The following is a 20,832-nucleotide window of genomic DNA, read 5'->3' on the forward strand; positions in this document are numbered from 1 at the left end:
CTACTGAAGAGTAATTTACACCCCACAAATACAGTATTATAATATTCTGTGTTTTCTGATGTGTTTACTATTGCCAGTGAGATTTATACCTTCAGATTTTTTTTTTTTTTTGAGACGACGTTTCATTCTTGTTGCCCAGGCGGTAGTGCAATGGCACAATCTCGGCTCACCACAACCTCTGCCTCCTGGGTTCAAGTGATTCCCCTGCCTCAGCCTCCCAAATAGCTGGGATTATAGGCATGGGCTACCATGCCTGGCTAATTTTGTATTTTTTTAGTAGATTCAGGGTTTCTCCATGTTGATCAGGCTGGTCTTGAACTCCTGACCTCAGGTGATCTGCCCATCTTGGCCTCCCAAAGTGCTGGGATTATAGGTATGAGCCACCGTGCCCAGCCCCAGATGATTTCTTGTTGCTCATTAACCTCCTTTTATTTCAGATTGAAGGACTCCCTTTAGCTTTTTTTTTTAGGACAGGTCTGGTGTTGATGAAATCTCTTGGCTTTTGTTTTTCTGTCTTTATTTTTCCTTCATGCTTGAAGGATATTTTTGCTGGATATACTATTCTAGAATTAAAGTTTTTTCCTTCAGCACTTTATATATGTCATGCCACTCTCTCTCTGGTCTGTAAAGTTTCCACTGAGAAGTTTGCTGCCAGACATACTGGAGCTCCATTGTATGTTGTTTCTTTTCTCTTGCTGCTTTTAAGATCCTTTCTTTATCCTTGAGCTTTGGAAGTTTGGTTATTAAATGCTTTGAGGTAGTCGTCTTTGGGTTAGATTGGCGTGGTGTTCTATAGCCTTTTTGTATTGAATATCAGTGTCTTCCTCTAGGTTTGGGAAGTTCTGTGATACTATCGCTTTCAAGAAACTTTCTACCTCCATCTCTTTCTCTACCTCCTCCTTAAGGCCACTCTTAGATTTGCCCTTTTCAGGCTATTTTCTGGATCTTGTAGTTGTGCTTCACTCTTTCTGATTCTTTTTTCCTCTCCTCTGTGTATTGTGTGTGTATGTGTGTGTGTGTGTGTGTGACAGAGTTTCGCTCTTGTTGCCCAGGCTGGAGTGCAGTGGTGTGATCTTGGCTCACTGCAAACTCCGCCTTCCGGGTTCAAGTGATTCTCCTGCCTCAGCTTCCCAAGTAGCTGGGATTACAGGCATGCGCCACTACACTCAGCTAATTTTTGTATTTTTAGGAGAGACAGGGTTTCGCTAAGTTGGTCAGTCTGGTCTTGAACTCCTGACTGCATGTGACCCACCCACCTCGGCCTCCCAAAGTGCTGGGATTACAGGCATGGGCTACAGTGCCCGGCCTCCTCTGTGTATTTTCAAATAGACTGTTATCAATCTCACTAATTCGTCTGTTTTTTCAATTCTGCTATTAAGGGACTGGACTCTGATGCATTCTTCAGTATGTCAGTTGCATTTTTGACTCTAGAATTTCTGCTTGATTCTTTTTAATTATTTCAATCTCTTTGTTAAGTTTACCTCATGGAATTCTGAAATCCTTCTCTGTGTCATCTCAAATTTCTTTGAGTTTCCTCAAAACAGCTATTTTGAATTCTCTGTCTGAAAGGTCACATCTCTGTTTCTTTGGGATTGGTCCTTGGTGCCTTATTTAGTTCATTTGGTGAGATCATGTTTTCCTGGCTGGTGCTGATGCTTGTAGATGTTTGTCTGGGCAAGTTAGGAATTTATTATAGTCTTTGCAATCTGGGCTTTGCAATCTGTGCCTGCCCTTCTTGAGAAGGCTTTCCTGGTATACAGAGGGACTAGGGCCCCAAGCTCAGTAATGCTATGGTTCTTGCAGACTAATAGAAGTCCCACCTTGGTGGTCTTGGATAAGATTATGAAGAATTTTCTGGATTACCACGCAGAAACTCTTGTTTTCTTCCTTATTTTCTCCCAAACAGAGTCTCTCTGTGCTGAGCCGCCTGGAACTGGGGGTGAGGTGATGCAAACACCCATGTGGCCACCACCAGTGTAATTGCCCTGAGGCAGACCTGAAACCAGCATAGTACTGGGTCTTGCCCAAAGCCCATTGTAACCACCACCTGGCTACTGCCTATGTTTGCACAGGCCGTAAGGCTCTACAATAAGGAGGTGGTGAAGCCAGCCAAGCTTGTGTCCTTCTCTTCAGGATGTTGAGTTCTCCCAGGCCCCAGGCAGGTCCAGAGATGCTGTCTGGGAGCCAGGGATTGCAGTAAAAACCTTACAAGTCTACCTTGTGTCTTATTCTACTGTGACTAGGCTGGCACCCAAACCACAAGACAAAATCCTTCACACTCTTCCCTCCCCTGTCCATAAGCAGAGGGGCCTCTCCCTATGGCCTCTGCCACCACTGACCCATGGCGAATTCTGTCAGACCACCACTAGTGTTCACTTAAGGCCCAAGGGCTCTTCAGTCAGCTGTGACAAATGTTGCCAGGCCTGGAACTCACCCCTCAGGGTAGTGAAATCCCCTCTGGCACAGTGCAGGTCCAGAAATGCTATCCAAGAGCCTGGACCTGGGGACCCCAAGAGCCCGTTGGTGCTCTACACCACTATGGCCAAGCTGATACCTGAGGCTGGCATGTCGGAGTCTCACTCAAGGCCCACAGCATACTGCCTGTGCATTGCTGTTGGTTACTCAGGGCCCATGGGCTCTTTAGTCAGCAGGTGATGAAACCTGCAAGACTGAGTACTTCCCTTCAAGGCAGAGGGTTCCCTTCTGGCCCAGGGTGTGTCTAGAAATGTTGTCTGGGAGCTAGGGCCTAGGATGGGGGCCTCACAATTCTGCCAGGTGCCCTGTCCTATTGTGGTTGAGCTGGTATCCAAGATGCAAGACAAAGTCCTTACTCTTCCCTCTCCTCTCCTCAAGCAGAAGGGAGTCACTTTTATTGCTGTGAGCTGCACTGCCTGGGGTTGGGGGAGGGGTGGCACAAGCCCTTCCTTAGCCACCCAACTGGTGTCCCATGTCCACTGGCTCTGCACTCAGCACAGAAGAAGGATTTACCTAGCAACTACAGTCCTTGTGGCCTAGACTGCCTTTCAAGTTTATTTAGGACCTTAGAACACTTTAGCCCACAGTGTTGAGGCTTGCTGAAACTCAGGTTCTGACCGCTGGGATGGGCAATTCCCCTCTGGCTAGGGCTGGTCTAGATGCTCCCTCTGTGGATGGGCATCTGCTGAGTTTAACTCAGTTTTGCTTTCTGCTGTGACCAGGCAGCACTGAGTTCAACGCAGGGTCCCACAATTGCTGTGCTTTCCCTCTCTCAAGGGCACAGCACCTGCTGCTGCTAGGGGAACGGGGGAGGAGCAGCGTTACCAATTCAAGACTATCTTTCCTACCTTCCTGCAGTGATATGAAGTTAAAATCAGGTACTGTGATTGCTAACCTGATTTTTGGTTCTTATAAAGGTGCTTTTTGTATGTGTAAATGGTTGTTAAATCAGTGTTGCTGCATTGGGGGACAGTTGGTAAAGGTTTCTACATTCAGCCATCTTGCTCAGGCCTCTCCTGATTTAACTATTTCTTAAAAATTATTGTGGCTGGGCACAAAGGCTCACATGTGTAATCCCAGCACTTTGAAAGGCTGAGGCAGGATGATCACTTAAGGCCAGGAGTTCAAGACCAGCCTGCGTAACATAGCAAGACCCCATCTCTACAACAATAAAAAAATTATCTGGGTATGGTGATGCATGCCTGTAGTCCCAGCTACTTGGGAGGCTAAGGTGGGAGGATTGCTTGAGCTCAGGAGTTCAAGGTTACAGTGAGCTATGATCATGCCACTGCACTCCAGCCTGGGCAAGAGTGACACCTTGTCTCTAAAAAAATAATTTGGCTGGGGGCAGTGGCTCACACCTGTAATCCCAGCACTTTGGGAGGCTGAGGTGGGTGGATCATGAGGTCAGGAGTTCAAGACCAGCCTGGCCAAGATGGTGAAACCTCGTCTCTACTAAAAATACAAGAAAATTAACTGGGCGTGGTGGCACACACCTGTAATCCCAGCTATTCGGGAGGCTGAGGCAGAGAATTTCTTAAACCCAGGAGGCAGAGGTTGCAGTGAGCCGAGATCATGCCACTGCCCTCCAGCCCGGGTGACAGAGCGAGACTCTATCTCAAAAATAAATAAATTAAATAATTTATTTTAGACTTTTCATTATGCTTGAATATTTTCAAAATAAAAATTAGGGAAAACATTCCTCTTTAATGTTTACATACAAACAATTCCATTGGCCTTAAAACTCTTAACTAGTCTTTCTTGGCACATAAATTCTTCTCTGAGGAGTAACTAAAATAATAATCCTTTCTTTTTTTTTTTTTTTTTTTAATTTTTTGAGATGGAGTCTTGGTCTGTCACCCAGGCTGGAGGGCAGTGGCGCGATTTCAGCTCACTGTAACCTCCGCCTCCTGGATTCAAGCGATTCTCCTGCTTCAGCCTCCTGAGTAGCTGGGATTGTAGGCATCCACCATCATGCCTGGCTAGTTTTCGTATTTTTGTAGAGATGGGGCTTCACCATGTTGACCAGGCTGGTCTTGAACTCCTGACCTCAGGTGATCTGCCCGCCTCGGCCTCCCAAAGTGCTGGGATTATAGGCATGAGCCATTGTGCCCAGCCATTCCTCTCTTTTTAACTTGAAACGTCTTCGGAACAATTACTAAATACATCATGCCACTCTGTATTACTTGGTGATTTACATGTTTAAATCCTTCAGTCAACTGCAAGCTCTTTAAGGTAAGGACTGGGTTTTATATAATGCTGCACAAAACTGATCTCAGTGTATTACTCATATTACACCACGTCTGTTGATGCTCATTAAGTTAAGCCAGCAAACAATAACTTTTTTACTCCAGCTTGCCAGGAGTAAAAAAAAAAAAAAAAAAAAAAAGAAATAGAAGTCAAACAGAGAGTCTATTTAAAATATCAGCTTATTGTTTATATAGTGTGGAATTCATACAGCAATCAAAGGGCTTTACTGTCTGTACCTAGATGCTCATTGTTATTGAATGACTCATATTCTTCATAATTTTTATTTAAAAGTTGCAGTCTAAGTCTTAACTTTAACATGATTAACAGTATTATGGTTTTTCTTTATGTTTGAGTTTTTTTGTAGACATGGGGTCTATTTTGCCCAGGCTGGTCTCAAATTCTTACCTCAAGAGATCTTCCTCCTTTGGCCCTTCAAAGCACTGGGATTACAGGCATAAGCATCCACTATAGGCCAAGGTACTTTGTCTTTAAATAAAAGGCTTATAAGTAAGTCTAAAATTCATATTTTACTAAATTTTACCATATTTTCCTGAAGTAGTAGATTAAAAATACATTTAAATTAATTCATAGATGGCTGGGGAAAAAAGGCATATAAAGAGAACAAGTGACTTGTCCTAAATGACACAATCAATTCTCAATACTTTCTCTTTTCAATGATCTATGCTTATTTTCTACTTGATGAGTTGGATTGTACTTTACAGGAAACCTAAAATAAATCCTTAGGTCAGGAAATGTGACTTCGATTAATTACAAAACATATATTTATGTGTAATGTGTTCTTAAAGCTGTAATTTACAAATATTCATAATGATTTCCAAGCTTCAGTCTGCCTCTTGATATAGGTCCATTTCATTTATACAATCATAAATAATAGTAAGTTAGTATTTATTTTGCTGATTTAAGGTGTTCATCCAAAAGTTCAGCAATGGCTTCTTCATCTGCTGATTGAAGCAGTCTCTGAATTAGCTGATCCAGGCCCTTCCCACCACATAAAAATTCCTGGTAAAAGAGAGAGCTATTATGAAACCTAATGATTAGAAATATAAGCAAAGACTTTAGTGTTTATTTATTTAATTTCTTTGCAGTCATTATTTAATAACAATAAAGGATTACTAATGTTCTGTAATACAATGAACACAATCGCTAACTTGGAAGATCCCCACTCTGTAGAAGAATTCAGTTAGCATTTTATTTTAAAATAAATCTTCTGAGATTTGGATTTTCCTAACAACTCCAGAGACAACAAAACAAAGAGATCTAGATGGACTTTTGAAATTGACCACCTCCCTCCCTTTAAAATTCCACTGATTGGCTTTTATGACAACACCATTCTAGGCTCTCAAACCATCTTTAGGAGAACGGGTTTGCTGAATTTTCTCTTATTGTATCCTAAAAAAAAATGCTTTTATTCTTGTCCTGAAAATTCTACCCTTTTCATTCACATTATGTTATTTCCCAAAGGAAAAAGACTGAAAGGTCTCAATTCCACAAGCAATTTGTTCCACAAGCATTTTGTGCATTAATGCACATACTGCTCCTTGCCAACTCCTCTGAATCTGGCTGAGAGGAAGCCTCCCCCGACCATTCAAGCTCACCCTTCTGCTAATCCTCAAAGTTTAGATTATTTCATCTGTAAGTGGTTTATGATAGTTTTTTATTTTTAAACCGAAAACATGATGATCTAGAAGTCCTGTGTAACTGAAAAATATTTTTGTTGAAATATTTAGGGGTGAAGTGTCTTTGAGGTCTGCAATTTGCTTTCAAATGGTTCAAGAGCAACACAGGTTTATAGAGAGACAGAGGAAATGGTGGGGGAAAGAGAAGGAAAATACAGTAAAATATTAACAACTGTTGAATCTAGGTATAGTCTATATTGTGCTGATTGACTAATCTTCTTTTTTGAGACTGGCTCTTGCTCTGTCGCCCAGGCTGGAGTATAGTGGTGTGATCTCGGCTCACTGCAACCTCTGCCTCCTGGGCTCAAGCAATCCTCCCACCTTAGCTTCCCGAGTAGCTGGGACTACAGGCACATGCTACACACCCAGCTAATTTTTTTTTTGTATTTTTTGTAGAGATAGGATTTTGCCATGCTGTCCCGGATGGTCTCCTGAGCTCAAGCGATCCTCCCACCTCTGCCTCTCAAAGTGCTGGGATTACAGGTGTGAGCTACTGTGCCCAGCTGACCCAATCTTTAAACATTATGTAAACTTGAAAAAGTTTGAAATAAAAAGTTGAGAAAAAAAATTTTCATGTTTACCACTAAATAACTCCACTGGGTGAAAACTGTTTTGAGTTGACTTCCCTGAAGTCTTGTCTACAGTTCTCTGAAAAATGACTAAATTAATGACTTCAAGAACCTTTCCTGTATAACAGAAATTCTGTGTAGTAAAGTTGTTGGGATTAATGAATTTGTACATTGCCATTTTAGAAATGCTTGAAATTTAGACACTGGCTTAATGAAAATAATGTTGGCATCTGGAACACAAAACATTTAGTTTTGATATAGTTATGAACTAACCTTATAGTTAAATCTTTCTTGAATGGTCTTAAAGTTGAACTTTAGTAAGTGTACACACATATCTCTCAAATTAAGGTAAAGGATATATCTTACTATTTCTGTATTCCCCAAAGTACCAGCATATAGTAAAACCTCAAACTCTGAAATTAAACAGAAAGCAAAAACACTATGATATAACTTTAAAATTAAGGTTTATATCACTTTGAGCAAAATATGAAATTGCTTTTAAAATCAGTGTGACTAGGCCAGGAGCAGTGGCTCATGCCTGTAATCCCAGCATTTCGCAAGGCTTACGCGGGCAGATCACCTGAGGTCAGGAGATTGAGACCAGCCTGGCCAACATGGTGAAACCCCGTCTCTACTAAAAATACAAAAATTAGCCAGGCGTGGTGGTGTGTGCCTGTAGTCCCAGCTACTCAGGAGGCTGAGGCTGGAGAATTGCTTGAACCCAGGAGGCAGAGGTTGCAGTGAGCCGAGATCGTGCCGCTGCACTCCAGCCTGGGCAACAGAGCAAGACTCTGTCTCAAAAAAAAAAAAAAAATGTACCTGGTACTCAAATTATTATAGTATTGCCAAGGTAATCATCTTTGGAATTGATGTAAAAAGGATTATCCCTCTACTGGGAGTCAAACACATTAGATTCAACTGGATTAACCAGAGTGCAGGAGATACAAAGGTCAAAGATGAATGAGTCATAGTTCCTAACTTTCAGAGGCTAACAGTCTAAGTAGAACAGCTAGACAAATACATAAGCATCACAAAACAATATAATAAATTAAAAAATGAAGGAGAAGAAAGGAAGGATTGTAAGGAGCCATGAATTTTGAAGAAAGGTGGCATCAGGGAAAGATTCAGGAAGCCAGAAAGTTTTGAATTTGGTTTTACAAAGAGAATAGTATTTTCCCGAATAGAAACGAGCTGGGCATTTCCGTCAAAAGAAGGAGTATTAGAGGCTGGGTGTGGTGGCTCACGCCTCTAATCTCAGCACTTTGGGAGGCCAAGACAGGCAGATCACCTGAGGTCGGGAATTCGAGAACAGCCTGACCAACATGGAGAAACCCCGCCTCTACTAAAAATACAAAATTAGCTGGGCATGGTGGTGCATGCCTGTAATCCCAGCTATTCGGGAGGCTGAGGCAGGAGAATCGCTTGAACCCAGCAGGTGGAGGTTGTAGTGAGCTGACATCACCCCATTGCACTCCAGCCTGGGCAACAAGAGCAAAACTCTGTCTCAAAAAAAAAAAAAAAAAAAAAAAAAGAATGAGTATTAGGACAGGAAAACTGCTGGGCGTGGTGGCTCAGGCTGTAAACCCAGCACTTTGGGAGGCCAAGGTGGGTGGATCACTTGAGGCCAGGAGTTCAAGACTAGCCTGGCCAACATGGTGAAACTCCTTCTCTATTAAAAACACAGAAAAATTAGCCAGGCATGGGGGTACACACCTGTAATCCCAGCTACTCAGGAGGCTGAGGCAGGAGAATCACTTGAACCCAGGAAGCAGAGGCTGCAGAGATTCCACCACTGCACTCCAGTCTGGGCAACAGAGTGAGAATCTGTCTCGAAAAAAAAAAAAAAAAAACCAGGAAAACAAAGTACATTTAAATCTCTAAGGCCAGGGGAAATTTCCAATGTAACTGGAATATAGAGCAGGAGATAAGGCTGATGTGAAGAAATCTACACAAGGACATTGAGAAACAATAAAAATGTGAAACAATACATTATATGGTAGTCTGTGCTTATTAGCTCGATAAATAAAAGTAAGAAAGTTACCTAACAGAAGAAGTCATAATGAGAATACCAGGTGATCTCACAGAACCCAAGGATAGGAATGTGGAATGTGCAGGGTCACGACTACCACCCGTGGAATGAGACTGAGCCTTGGGAATAAATAAATGTAGGGACTCATATCATCAGGGTTCTTTCTGTCTATTTCTCATTTTTGCTTTTCTCCGTGTATCAATTTCAATCTCTTCTCACTGAAGATGCTTTCTCTTGGTGGCTGAAAATGTGGCTTCTAACCTCTTACATGCTTTATATATTGCAGTTTCAGCCACCAAGAGAGAGAATAATCCTCTCCATCTCTGATTTTAAAATCCTGGGAAGAAACTCACTGGCTAGGACTTATTTGGGTGTCCACTCCAAACAAATCCACTTTTGTCATGGGTCAGGATCACGATCATGCAAGAATGCAGCAGCTCTGTCAGAAACTGTGGATGTGGTACGAAGGGCAAGTTCTAGAATAAGGGAGGAAAGCTAGGCAAAAAGTTCCAAAAACGCTCACATTCTTTCCTATCTACCCCTTCCATTTGTCCAACAGCTGTTGCCCTGGGGTTAAGATCCTTATCACTTTTCCAGCTTCATCTATGATTTGGTTCCTAAGTTATTCACTCTTTTTATTTTTATTTTTCTGAGACAGAGTCTTGTTCTGTCGCCCAGGCTGGAGTGCAGTGGTGCGATCTTGGCTCACTACAAGTTCCACCTCCCGGGTTCATGCCATTCTCCTGCCTCAACCTCCCCAGTAGCTGGGACTACAGGTGCCCACCACCATGCCCGGCTAATTTTTTTTTGTATTTTTAGTAGAGATGGGGTTTCACCGTGTTAGCCAGGATGGTCTTGATCTCCTGACCTCGTGATCTGCCCACCTCGGCCTCCCAAAGTGCTGGGATTACAGGCGTGAGCCACCGCGCCCAGCCAATTATTCACTCTTACTAGTCTCTTTACTGTCCTTCACACAGATTTTAATGTTTTACTACAGCTACCTTTTTTCATGCTGTTTTCAAACTTTGTTCCTTTCACTACTATGGAATGTCTTCTTCCAGTAGACTAGTTAGTGATTATTAGAGCTTACCAATGTTATTTTCCTTATTACTTCTGAGTCTGGCATGCTAGTTTGGTTAGTGATATATCATTATTTAGGCCAAAGTCAGATATTTTATAACTACAGAAGCCAGTTAGTTACCTTCCCTTTGTTTCACAACCGAATACTATACTATGCACCTATGGTCCCATCTAAAAGATATTACTGGTCATAAGAATGTGGCTGTCTCCGAAAAAATTGTCACCACTACCAGAAAAACAACTGAAAGAACATAGTGTAATTAGAACAATATGGCCAAACACGTTTGGTTAATACTGTGTGTTTCCGGAGGAAAGGGAAATTAGCAAATATTTTCCTCCTTTTCAACATGGCTACTATGTTCCTATGCAAGATAGCCTTATCCTGCTGAGGAGACAGAGGATGTGGCATAAGACATACAGAAATTGACAAACATATTAACCTTGTATAACTAGGACTTTTTTACAAGGTATACTTCCCTTGTAAAACTAGGACTTTAATTTTGAGAATAGAATGGGACAGAGTCAAGTGAAAGAAGCCTTAGGTATCACATGGCACCAAGGAAAAACATCAAAGCTTTCTGTCTGCTGCCTTTTCCACATAGTCCTTTATGGGACCAGTTCACTTTCTCCTTCAGTGGCAACAAAAAAGACATTTTTCTGTGCTTTATCATTAATATATTTATATATTTATGTCAGTGGTCTTTGCTGGATGCGATTTAGATAGGTTAATGTTCGAACAATCTTGACCGAGTCTTTTCCCCAACAGCCTAACTGTAACACCTCAATCTAATGAAGACACATTGTGGTAGGGAGAATTCTAAGATGCCCCCTGGTGTACACACTGTGAATAACTCCCTCTCAGTGCAGACAGGACCTGTGAAAATGATGGAGTATCATTCTAGTGCCTAGGTGACTAAGCAGTTGACTTTGAGTTAATCAAAAGGAACATTATCCAGGTGAGCTTGACCTAAACAGGTGAGCCCTTAAAAAGGCCCGAGTCATTCCTGCAAGAAGAGATTCAAAGTGGGAGAGAGTCTCTGGAGGTAGCCACTGGGAAACAACTTCCAACAGTATTGACGTGCTGAAAAGCAGCCTCCAGCTGACTGTCAGCAAGGGAATGGGGGCTTCAGTCCTACAATCGAAGGCAATGGCATTCTGCTGGCAACCACATAAACTTGGAAGAGGACCCCAAGCTCCAGGAGAGTATGGAGCCTGGCCATGCCTTGATTTCAGCCTTGTGAGATCCTGAGAAGATAACTAAGCTCAGTTGTTCCTAGATTTCTGACCTACAGAAATCATGAGATAATACTTTAATCATGGGTACTGCTTTAAGTTGCTATATTTGTGGTAATTTGTTACCTGGCAATAGAAAACCAATACCCATGTATATATGCAGACTGAGTATACGTTCATGCATTGTGATTGCATAACGAAGAATTTGGAATTTAGGGAAGACCATTGTTTCAAAATGGCATAAAGTTCGTTTTTTTTTAACCAGCAAACTAATAAAAGTGTTTGTAAATTTTAGGGTGGCTTAATGATTTAAATTACTTGGTAATATTTTAGATATACTTGGTAATATCTACATATAGGTTCTAGAATTTGACTATATTTTCTTCTGAAATCAAAGGTAGGCAAAGCATACTCAGTAGTATTACCTTAATATCACGAACTTCATATGCTATCCTGTGGTCACTGACTCTATCCTGGGTGAAATTATATGTCCGAATTCGCTCTGACTGGGCTCTTGTTCCCACCTGTGCCATAACAAAAAGCAATTTGTATTTTACCTTTATAAATGTCTTCATTACAATGGAAAAAGCACTTGGCAAATGACCATTTCAACAATTTAGATACTTTCTAAAAGTCATATATACAAAATGACAAAGAAAAAGAATGGGCAGAACTTAATGTTTAATACTACAGGTTTGTAGAGCTCAGTTATAGAATAAGAAGGAATGTTTCTTTGATATTTCAAACTCCAAATCCTTAAAATCAAATTAATCATCTTTCCACTCCAATCAGTTCCTCCTCCTGGTTTCTATAAATGACAGTACCATGTATTCTCTTTTATCCAAGTAGAAAATTCTGACATTCTGCAATTTATCAAACATTTTGTGGGTCTGAGTTTACTATGCCAGGCTTTGACAAAGATGCACACGGGGGGAGAGACCATCTTCAATTCATCCCATTCTCCAACTGCCCATTTCCAATTGGTTTCATGGGTCTCTTATTATATCCTGCCCTTTCCATTTCTACTCTCACTCATGGACTCATTATGTTCACCTACAATTCTGCAAAAATCTCCTGATTAATCTCCCATTTTTTTGCTCACATTGTGCTGCCCTGCTTACTCTTCCTACAGTACAGTTTTCTGATAAATTTTCTTTGGTTCCTTCTTGTCTACTGAGCAGACACAACTCAACTCAGCATTCAAGGTACTTTGTAACGTGGCCAATCTTCCCAATGTTATTTCTGAAAATTACGTTAATCTCCATAATGCCACTAATAATACTATGTCATTATTATGTGTGTGTCGGTTATCTCTGCTATAAAACATCATCTCAAGGGATGCCCTTCTCTAATACTCTCCTACCATTTCTGCCTTTCTGGCCCCAGCAATTGAAATACATTCTCTTCTTCCCTGAAATCCATTGTACTTGGAATGTTCTTCATGGCACACCACAGTTTGTCTCATGCTACAGTTATTTGCATTCTTCTTAGTCTGCTCATCTCCTCCACCTCCCCAACACCTGATATACACAGCACCCTGTCTCAATTGCTGTCACTTTTTAAAATAAGATATTTCTATAACTTATTGTCTTAAACCCTAAGGCAAGTGATATGAAACTAAACTCCTGACCATTAGAAGAATTTTTTTAAATTATGGATTCCTAAGCCCAACCTCAGATATAACGGATCAGAATTATGTATTTTGAGAACATCCCAGATCATCTCTTCTGACAATCAGCCAAGTTTGGAAACCACTGTCCCAAAGCACCATATTAATGGCCAGGACCTCACTCCAGATCAGTTACATCAGAATCTCTGGGGTGGGGCCTGGGCATCTACGAAAGCTTGTTAGGTGATCAGTGGAACCAGGATTGGGAATGTGGCATAATGCCTTCTGTATAAAAGCCAAGTGTATATCTTTGTTGAAGAAAAAAACTTCTAAGCCTTAGAAATCCCTATTAAAACATTTCAGGTAGGTGGATAAGTTATTCAAGAGGCAGTGACGTCTTTTTTGGCTCGTCAATCAGACTACTGAAGAAGACACATGAACAATTTGCATAAAGCCAATCTTGAATACCTATTTTAAAAATTACTTTGTGGGCTGGGTGCAGTGGCTCACACCTATAATCCCAGCACTTCAGGAGGCTCAGGTGGGCAGATCACATGAGGCCAGGAGTTCGACACCAGCCTGGCCAACATGACAAAAACCCATCTCTGTAAAAAATACAAAAATGAACCAGGCATAGTGGTGCATGTCTGTAATCCCAGCCACTCGGGAAGCTGAGGCACAAGAATCGCTTGAACCCGGGAGGCAGAGGTTGCAGTGAGCCAAGATCGTGCCACTGCACTCTAGCCTGGGTGACAGAGAGAATCTGTCTCAAAAAAAAAAACAAAACAAACAAAAAAAAACTCTGTGCAACGGCTGGTGCCAAAATGTTAAACGGCAAGTAAATCCAAATGTCTTTTTAAAATTCAAATGTGGCGGAGTTCATAGTGTCTGTGGTTATCACTTATTTGCCAAGAAGTGATGGTGTGTACCCAGGGTATATTGTTTGCTTGTTAAAAACAAAAATAAGTTATGGTTTCTAAATGAGCATTCCTATCTGCAAGTGTATACACTGATGATGCGCTACAATCTGGGATTACCACTAATAGTGTTAATATTATTTATCCTGTCACTTTTATTACCTGCAAGTTAGCGTGTAGGTAAAGAAAGCTAGAAACGTGAAAGTGTGAAAAAGCTAGGACACATCTAGATGAAAAGTATAACTAATGCTTAGGTTTAGACAATTCATTATCCTAAAAGGCCACAAAATCTTCCAAATTTAAATTACTGTAGCATAGCCAGGTGTAGTGGCACGTGCCTGTAATCCCAGCTACTCAGGAGGCTGAGGCAGGAGAATCGCTTGAACCAGGGAGGTAGAGGCTGCAGTGAGCCAAGATTACGCCACTGCACTCCAGCCTGGTGACAGAGCGAGACTCCGTCATTAAAAAAAAAAAAAAAAAAAAGAATTTAAATTATATATTAGGTTTACTTAAAATAATGACATTTATTCATTTTGCTTAGAATTCATCTATTTATCTATTTGAAAAAGTAACACTATACCATATATATTGTACAAAATTCAAAAAGTACCAAATGGTACATAATGAAAAATAAATTTCCTTTCTACCCCTTGTCCCTAGTCTCCATCAGTAGTATTCACTGTTCCCAGTTTTTTGCAGTGCCATTTGTATTTGATCTCACATAGAGTTATAGTACAAGCATAGGTTTTAATTTTTAGAAATAAAAAACGTTCTTAATTCTCAAAGAATTATTTGTCTTATAAACCATTTTCTTCTTAAGACAGTAATGATATAAACACAAGAGGGAAACAACTAAGAAATAATTTTTAGTTTATACATCTTACATTTACTAACTTGCAAACTGGTATGCCCAAGTTTAGCCATAACTCATCAGTTCATTTGTACTGAGTTACTGCTTATTTACAAAGGAGCACATTTCTCTATGCTCTAAAACATTCCCATTTAAGCAAGAACAAACACTGCATTCTCTACAGAAAATGACTTTTCTTTAAACAGTCACTAAATTATTATACCAAGTAAATCTTACCTGCAGTTTTCTAGCACTTTGTTGCTGACGCTTGTCTTTCTCAATAATCTGCTGGTAGAGTCTAGCTCTCAACACACGAAAGGCTATTTCTTTATTTTTTATCTGTGATCTTTCTTGTTGGCATTCTACTACTAGCCCTGAAAAATAACAGGGATCAGAAGGTAAACTGTAGCTTCCACCAAATTAAGATAGAACCAAGGAACAGTTAAATGAGACAGGTTAATCAGGAAAAGATCACAAAAGATACAAACATTTTAGGTTTAGCACACTTCAGAAACTAGCTGGGTTATGATTATAGCTGTAGTTGGCTCTTTAGATTCTGATATGTAAATGAGAACTCCGTATGAGCACCCAGAAAGCAGCAGCATCCACAGATGATTACCTGTCCCCGAGCTTGGCCTCTTCCTCCTAGCTCATCCGGGCATTTCTGCAGCTCAACAAACAGCAAACTACTGCTACTCCCTATACTGCGCTGCTCCATTCTCTGTCCAACTCAAGAAGAACTTGCCTTTTCCCCTTTCAGTCACAAATATACACAGAGCTGAGGTTTTAAAAATACCTTTATAATGGCTGGGCACAGTGGCTCACACCTGTAATCCGAGGATTTTGGGAAGGCAAGGCGGGTGGATCACAAGGTCAGGAGATCGAGACCATACTGGATAACACAGTGAAACCCCATCTCTAAAAACACAAAAAATTAGCCAGGCGTGGTGGCATGTGCCTGTAGTCCCAGCTACTTGGGAGGCTGAGGCAGGAGAATCGCTTGAACCTGGGAGGCGGAGGTTGCAATGAGCCGAGATTATGCCTGGCGACAGAGCGAGACTCCGTTAAAAACAAAAACAACAACAACAACAAAAACCAGAAAAAAAAAAAAAAAGCCAATGAAAAGACGCTACTCAGAGTCTTTAAAAAGAAGAATTTATAGTGAATGTTTCTGAGTTTTCTGAGTTCTAAATTTCTAACTTGTTCTGCGTAGTCTAAGTTAGCTGGGGTCCAGCTAATCAATACATCTAACCACACAAGTTTTGGCTGGCCAGCTTCTGCATTTGGGTGGGTTTGGCCCACTGTGTAGTCCAGTTCCTGGTCCAAATCCAGCTCTGAAACGATCACTTCTTGAGGCTGTGTTGTTCTTAACTTTGCAGCTACCACTCTGAGGTCCGTGTCTAATCCTGCTCCTCAGTACATTAGAGGAGAAAGGGATTTTCTTTCTGAATCACAGAAACTAAAAACCAAAAGCCCCATTAGCTTAGCCTATCTGCACCGATACAGTGGTAAATATTTTGCTGGCGATGTAAAGAATTTCTATAAAGTTCTATTCTCTGAACTATGTTTTCTGCCTGTCTAAATAAGCTACAGTCACTACCTGCTAATACTTTTAGTAGGGCACTGAGGTTTCACCTCTACTAGTTTAATCACTTCCTGACTGCTTTACTGCGGCCATCTGGTTGGACTGGGGGCACTGGCTGGCCCCTATCTTCCAGGTATTTGTCTGGAGTTTCCTTGACTCTTGTATCCTTTTTGTACTACCCAAAAGAATATGAACATTTCCATTTTAAGATGGCCAGGCTTTCATGAGCTCTCCTCCACATTCCTCTTCTTGTCAGCTGATCTGTACTGATTTTTGCCTAAGCACCTGTATTATTCCTATCTACTCACTCAGGTTAGAACTTTTAGATCAAAACTATTACTTTCCAGCTCAGTAATTCCTAAGGGAATCACTTTATTATGTATTTTATTATAATGTACTTTCTATAGAGGAGTATTTAATAATGAGTACTCCCTTAAGAATAGAAGATGTAGAGGGAGGAAAGGTGTATTGAATAATAGAAGGGGGCTGGGCACGATGGCTCACACCGGCAACCCCAGCACTTTGGGAGGCAAAGGCGGGTGGATTATTTGAGGCCAGAAGTTCTGAGACCAGCCTGGGCAACACAGCAAGATTTCGTCTCTACTAAAAATACAAAAACTAGCCAGCGTGGTAGCTACACCTATAGTCCCAGCTACTCAGGGGGCTGAGGTAGGAGGATGGCTTGAGCCAAGAGTTCGAGGTTACAGTCAGTGAGCTATGATCATGCCACTGCACTCTAGCCTGGACAACAGAGCAAGACCCAGTCTCAAAAGAAAGAAAGAAAGAAAAACAAAGAATTACAGAGGCCATCTTTTACTCACCAACTGGTAATAAACTAAAAAGCCCACTTTAATGCACAAAATATTCATTTGTCTTCATCCTTATCTTGGGATAAATTTTCCCAAGAAAGGTAATATTCCCCTGTATAAACATTTAACCATACCCCTATGAATAACTCTTCCAATGGTGGAAAATGAAATTATCTAGAAGCAGTGGTGAGAAAAAAAATAGGATTCTTCCATGACATGGAGAAAATAGAAGAATGAGCTATATAGTTCTCACTTTGAATTCTAGCAGGGACGGTTCCTAGTCTAAGGTCTTAGTATGGAAGAAAGAATGGGAGAAATGGAAGAAAGGCTGAGTTTTCCTTGAAGCAGATGCTGAAACCATGGCAATCCTCAAAATATGGAAGAAGTAGGCTGAAGAAATCACTTGGTCATAACTGCATGGCTTCATAAGGGTTAGGTCTTGACATGCCTTGCTTGCCTAAAGGGAAGGTTTGAGGGTAGGCCTTCAGGCCTCTTTGAAACCAAAGACTCAGATCTAAGTGGCTAAAAAATAATTGGCCCAAGGTAAGTCTGGCAGCACAATGATAAGTCACTTTCTTTTCCCTTTATTGTTAGTTGACATGTAATAATTGTACATATTTATGGGATATAGAGTGGTATTTCGATACAATGTGGAATGATCAAATCAGGGTAATTAGCACATCCATCACCTCAAAATTTATTTATCATTTGTGTTGTGAACATTCAAAATCTTCTAGCTTTCTGAAAATATGCAATAAATAAATCTATATTAACCATATTCATGCTATAGTGCTACAGAACACCAGGACTAATTCCTCCTATCCAGCTGTAATTCTGTATCCTTTACCCAACCTCTCTCTATCCTCCCCTCCCCCTTACCCTTCCTAGTCTCTAATAACCACAGTTCTACTCTCTGTAAGTCACTTTTTGTAAAGTCAGCAATTTATGGCTACATAGGGTGGTTTTACAACTTTAAGTTTTAAAGTATTCTGGTTTGTCAGAGTTTTGATCACCTTTTACCCAATTTTTTACCCATTTTAATTTTTAATTCAGCTTAAGCTAATTATTACTGTTCTGGACTGTGTATAATATAGAATGATATCCAACAATACAGGGTTTAGGTGAAACACATTAAGTATTCAACAATTTATGGATTGTTGAAATAAATTATGGCAAGTTACAAAAAGTATAACCTCAGGACGGGCATGGTGGCTCATGCCTGTAATCCCAGCACTTTGGGAGGCCGAGGTGGGCAGATCACTCTAGGTCAGGAGTTCGAGACCAGCCTGGCCAACATGGTGAAACTACGTCTCTACTAAAAATACAAAAATTAGCCAGGTGTGGTGGTGCACACCCATAGTCTCAGCTACCTGGGAGGCTGATGCAGGAGAATAGCTTGAACACTGGAGGCAGAGGTTGCAGTGAACCAAGGTTCACTGGCCACTGCATGCCAGCCTGAGTGACAGAGCTAGACTCCATCTAAGAAAAAAAAAAAAGTATAACTTCATTTTTGGGGAAAAAAATGGCATATTTTTATATGTACAGAAAAGAATTTGAAAGGATGTATACCAAAGATATATGCCAACAATGGTTACTGGGTTATTATTACGGATGTTTTATGTTCTTTTGCTCATGCATATATTCTTTTCTTTTTTTTTTTGAGACGGAGTTTCACTCTTGTTGCCCAGGCTGGAGTGCAATGGCGTGATCTCAGTTCACTGCAACCTCTGCCTCCCAGGTTCAAGCGATTCTCCTGCCTCAGCCTCCCGAGGAGCTGGGATTACAGGCATGCACCACCAGGCCCAGCTAATTTTGTATTTTTAGTAGAGATGGGGTTTCTCCATGCTGGTCAGGCTGGTCTTGAACTCCCGACCTCAGGTGATCTGTCTGCCTTGGCCTCCCAAAGTGCTGGGATTACAGGCGTGAGCCACTGCACCGGGCCTTTTTTTTTTTTTTTTTTAACAGTTTCCTATGGAATAAAAATCAATAAAGGAAACTTAAGAGAAAGTATGAAATTATCCTATTGTTGGATATTTAGGTTGTTTTAACTTTTCATACAACAAACAATACAAGCAATCATAATCATGTCTGACTTCAAGATGGTTTCCCTTTTTTTTTTTTTGAGACTGAGTTTTGCTCTTGTTGCCCAGGCTGAAGTGCAATGGCATGATCTCGGCTCACTGCAACCTCTGCTTCCTGGGTTCAACTGATTCTCCTGCCTCAGCCTCCCCAGTAGCTGGGACTACAGGCATACACTACTACGCCCAGCTAATTTTTTTGTATTTTTAGTAGAGACAGGGTTTCACCATTTTGGCCAGGCTAGTCTCAAACTCCTGACCCTCAGGTGATCTGCCTGCCTCAGCCTCCCAAAGTGCTGGGATTACAGGCGTGAGCCACTGCACCTGGCCCCCACCCCCCTTTTTTTTAAAATCACACTACAACAAGAACAAAGAACAGAAACACAAACTCCATCTGAAATAAAACTAGGTGATATATATAATCCCCAAACATGATCTATTAAAGACAGAAAGTGGATGGAAGAATGGTAAATGACTTAGCAGCTGGAAGGAAGGTGAGACTTAATTCCCTGTAGAGGGAGATGCTGACCAGAAACTGGCCACTTTGCCCTGCTAAGTGCCAGAAAGGCTCAGAAATAGAGACACCAGGTATTTCAGAAGTCAGGCTTGAGGAGCTAGGGCTAAATACAGAAAGCCTATAATAACAAATAGATCCTCAAGTCTCCTTCCTCAATCTGCAGAAGGCAGGAGGTATATTTCTGGATAATTAAATCAGGAAAATTCCAGACCTGGGACTAGTTATAAGGGAGGGCAAGTGTGGAGTATGGGCGGGAAGACAAGAGGATTAAGTAAACAACTGCTATTGAAAGGTGAGACCCCTCTCCCTCCCCCTCCCCCTCCCCCTCCCTCCGGTCTCCCTCTCCCCACAGTCTCCCTCTCCCTCTCTTTCCACGGTCTCCCTCTGATGCCGAGCCGAAGCTGGACGGTACTGCTGCCATCTCGGCTCACTGCAACCTCCCTGCCTGATTCTCCTGCCTCAGCCTGCCGAGTGCCTGCGATTGCAGGCGCGCGCCACCACGCCTGACTGGTTTTCGTATTTTTTTGGTGGAGACGGGGTTTCGCTGTGTTGGCCGGGCTGGTCTCCAGCTCCTAACCGCGAGTGATCCGCCAGCCTCGGCCTCTCGAGGTGCCGGGATTGCAGACGGAGTCTCCTTCACTCAGTGCTCAATGGTGCCCAGGCTGGAGTGCAGTGGCGTGATCTCGGCTCACTACAACCTCCACCTCCCAGCAGCCTGCCTTGGCCTCCCAAAGTGCCGAGATTGCAGCCTCTGCCTGGCCGCCACCCCGTCTGGGAAGTGAGGAGCGTCTCTGCCTGGCCGCCCATCGTCTGGGATGTGAGGAGCCCCTCTGCCTGGCTGCCTAGTCTGGAAAGTGAGGAGCGTCTCTGCCCGGCCGCCATCCCATCTAGGAAGTGAGGAGCGCCTCTTCCCGGCCGCCCATCGTCTGAGATGTGGGGAGCACCTCTGCCCTGCCGCCCCGTCCGGGATGTGAGGAGCGTCTCTGCCCGGCTGCCCCGTCTGAGAAGGGAGGAGACCCTCTGCCTGGCAACCGCCCCGTCTGAGAAGTGAGGAACCCCTCCACCCGGCAGCCGCCCAGTCTTAGAAGTGAGGAGGCCCTCCGCCCAGCAGCCACCCCGTCTGGGAAGTGAGGA

General features: G+C 42.0%; 1 protein-coding gene across 7 annotated transcripts in view; it reads right to left on the minus strand.

Annotated features, from left to right (window-relative positions):
* Positions 1–4,886: 4,886 nt before the first annotated feature.
* Positions 4,887–20,832, minus strand: part of MTRF1 (mitochondrial translation release factor 1) — a 49,806-nt gene continuing 33,860 nt past the window's right edge. For all 7 annotated transcript variants that reach the window (XM_014347423.5, XM_008958731.5, XM_055096667.2 and 4 more), the window contains 3 exons: positions 14,947–15,083; positions 11,759–11,857; positions 4,887–5,745 (listed from right to left, as the gene is read on the minus strand). In XM_014347423.5, coding sequence (XP_014202909.1) covers positions 5,632–5,745; positions 11,759–11,857; positions 14,947–15,083 — 350 coding nt within the window. In that variant the 3' untranslated portion in view covers positions 4,887–5,631. The remainder of the gene's footprint in view (positions 5,746–11,758; positions 11,858–14,946; positions 15,084–20,832) is intronic.

The sequence above is a fragment of the Pan paniscus genome, chromosome 14 (genome assembly GCF_029289425.2).
Source record: "Pan paniscus chromosome 14, NHGRI_mPanPan1-v2.0_pri, whole genome shotgun sequence".
Lineage (NCBI taxonomy): Eukaryota > Metazoa > Chordata > Mammalia > Primates > Hominidae > Pan > Pan paniscus.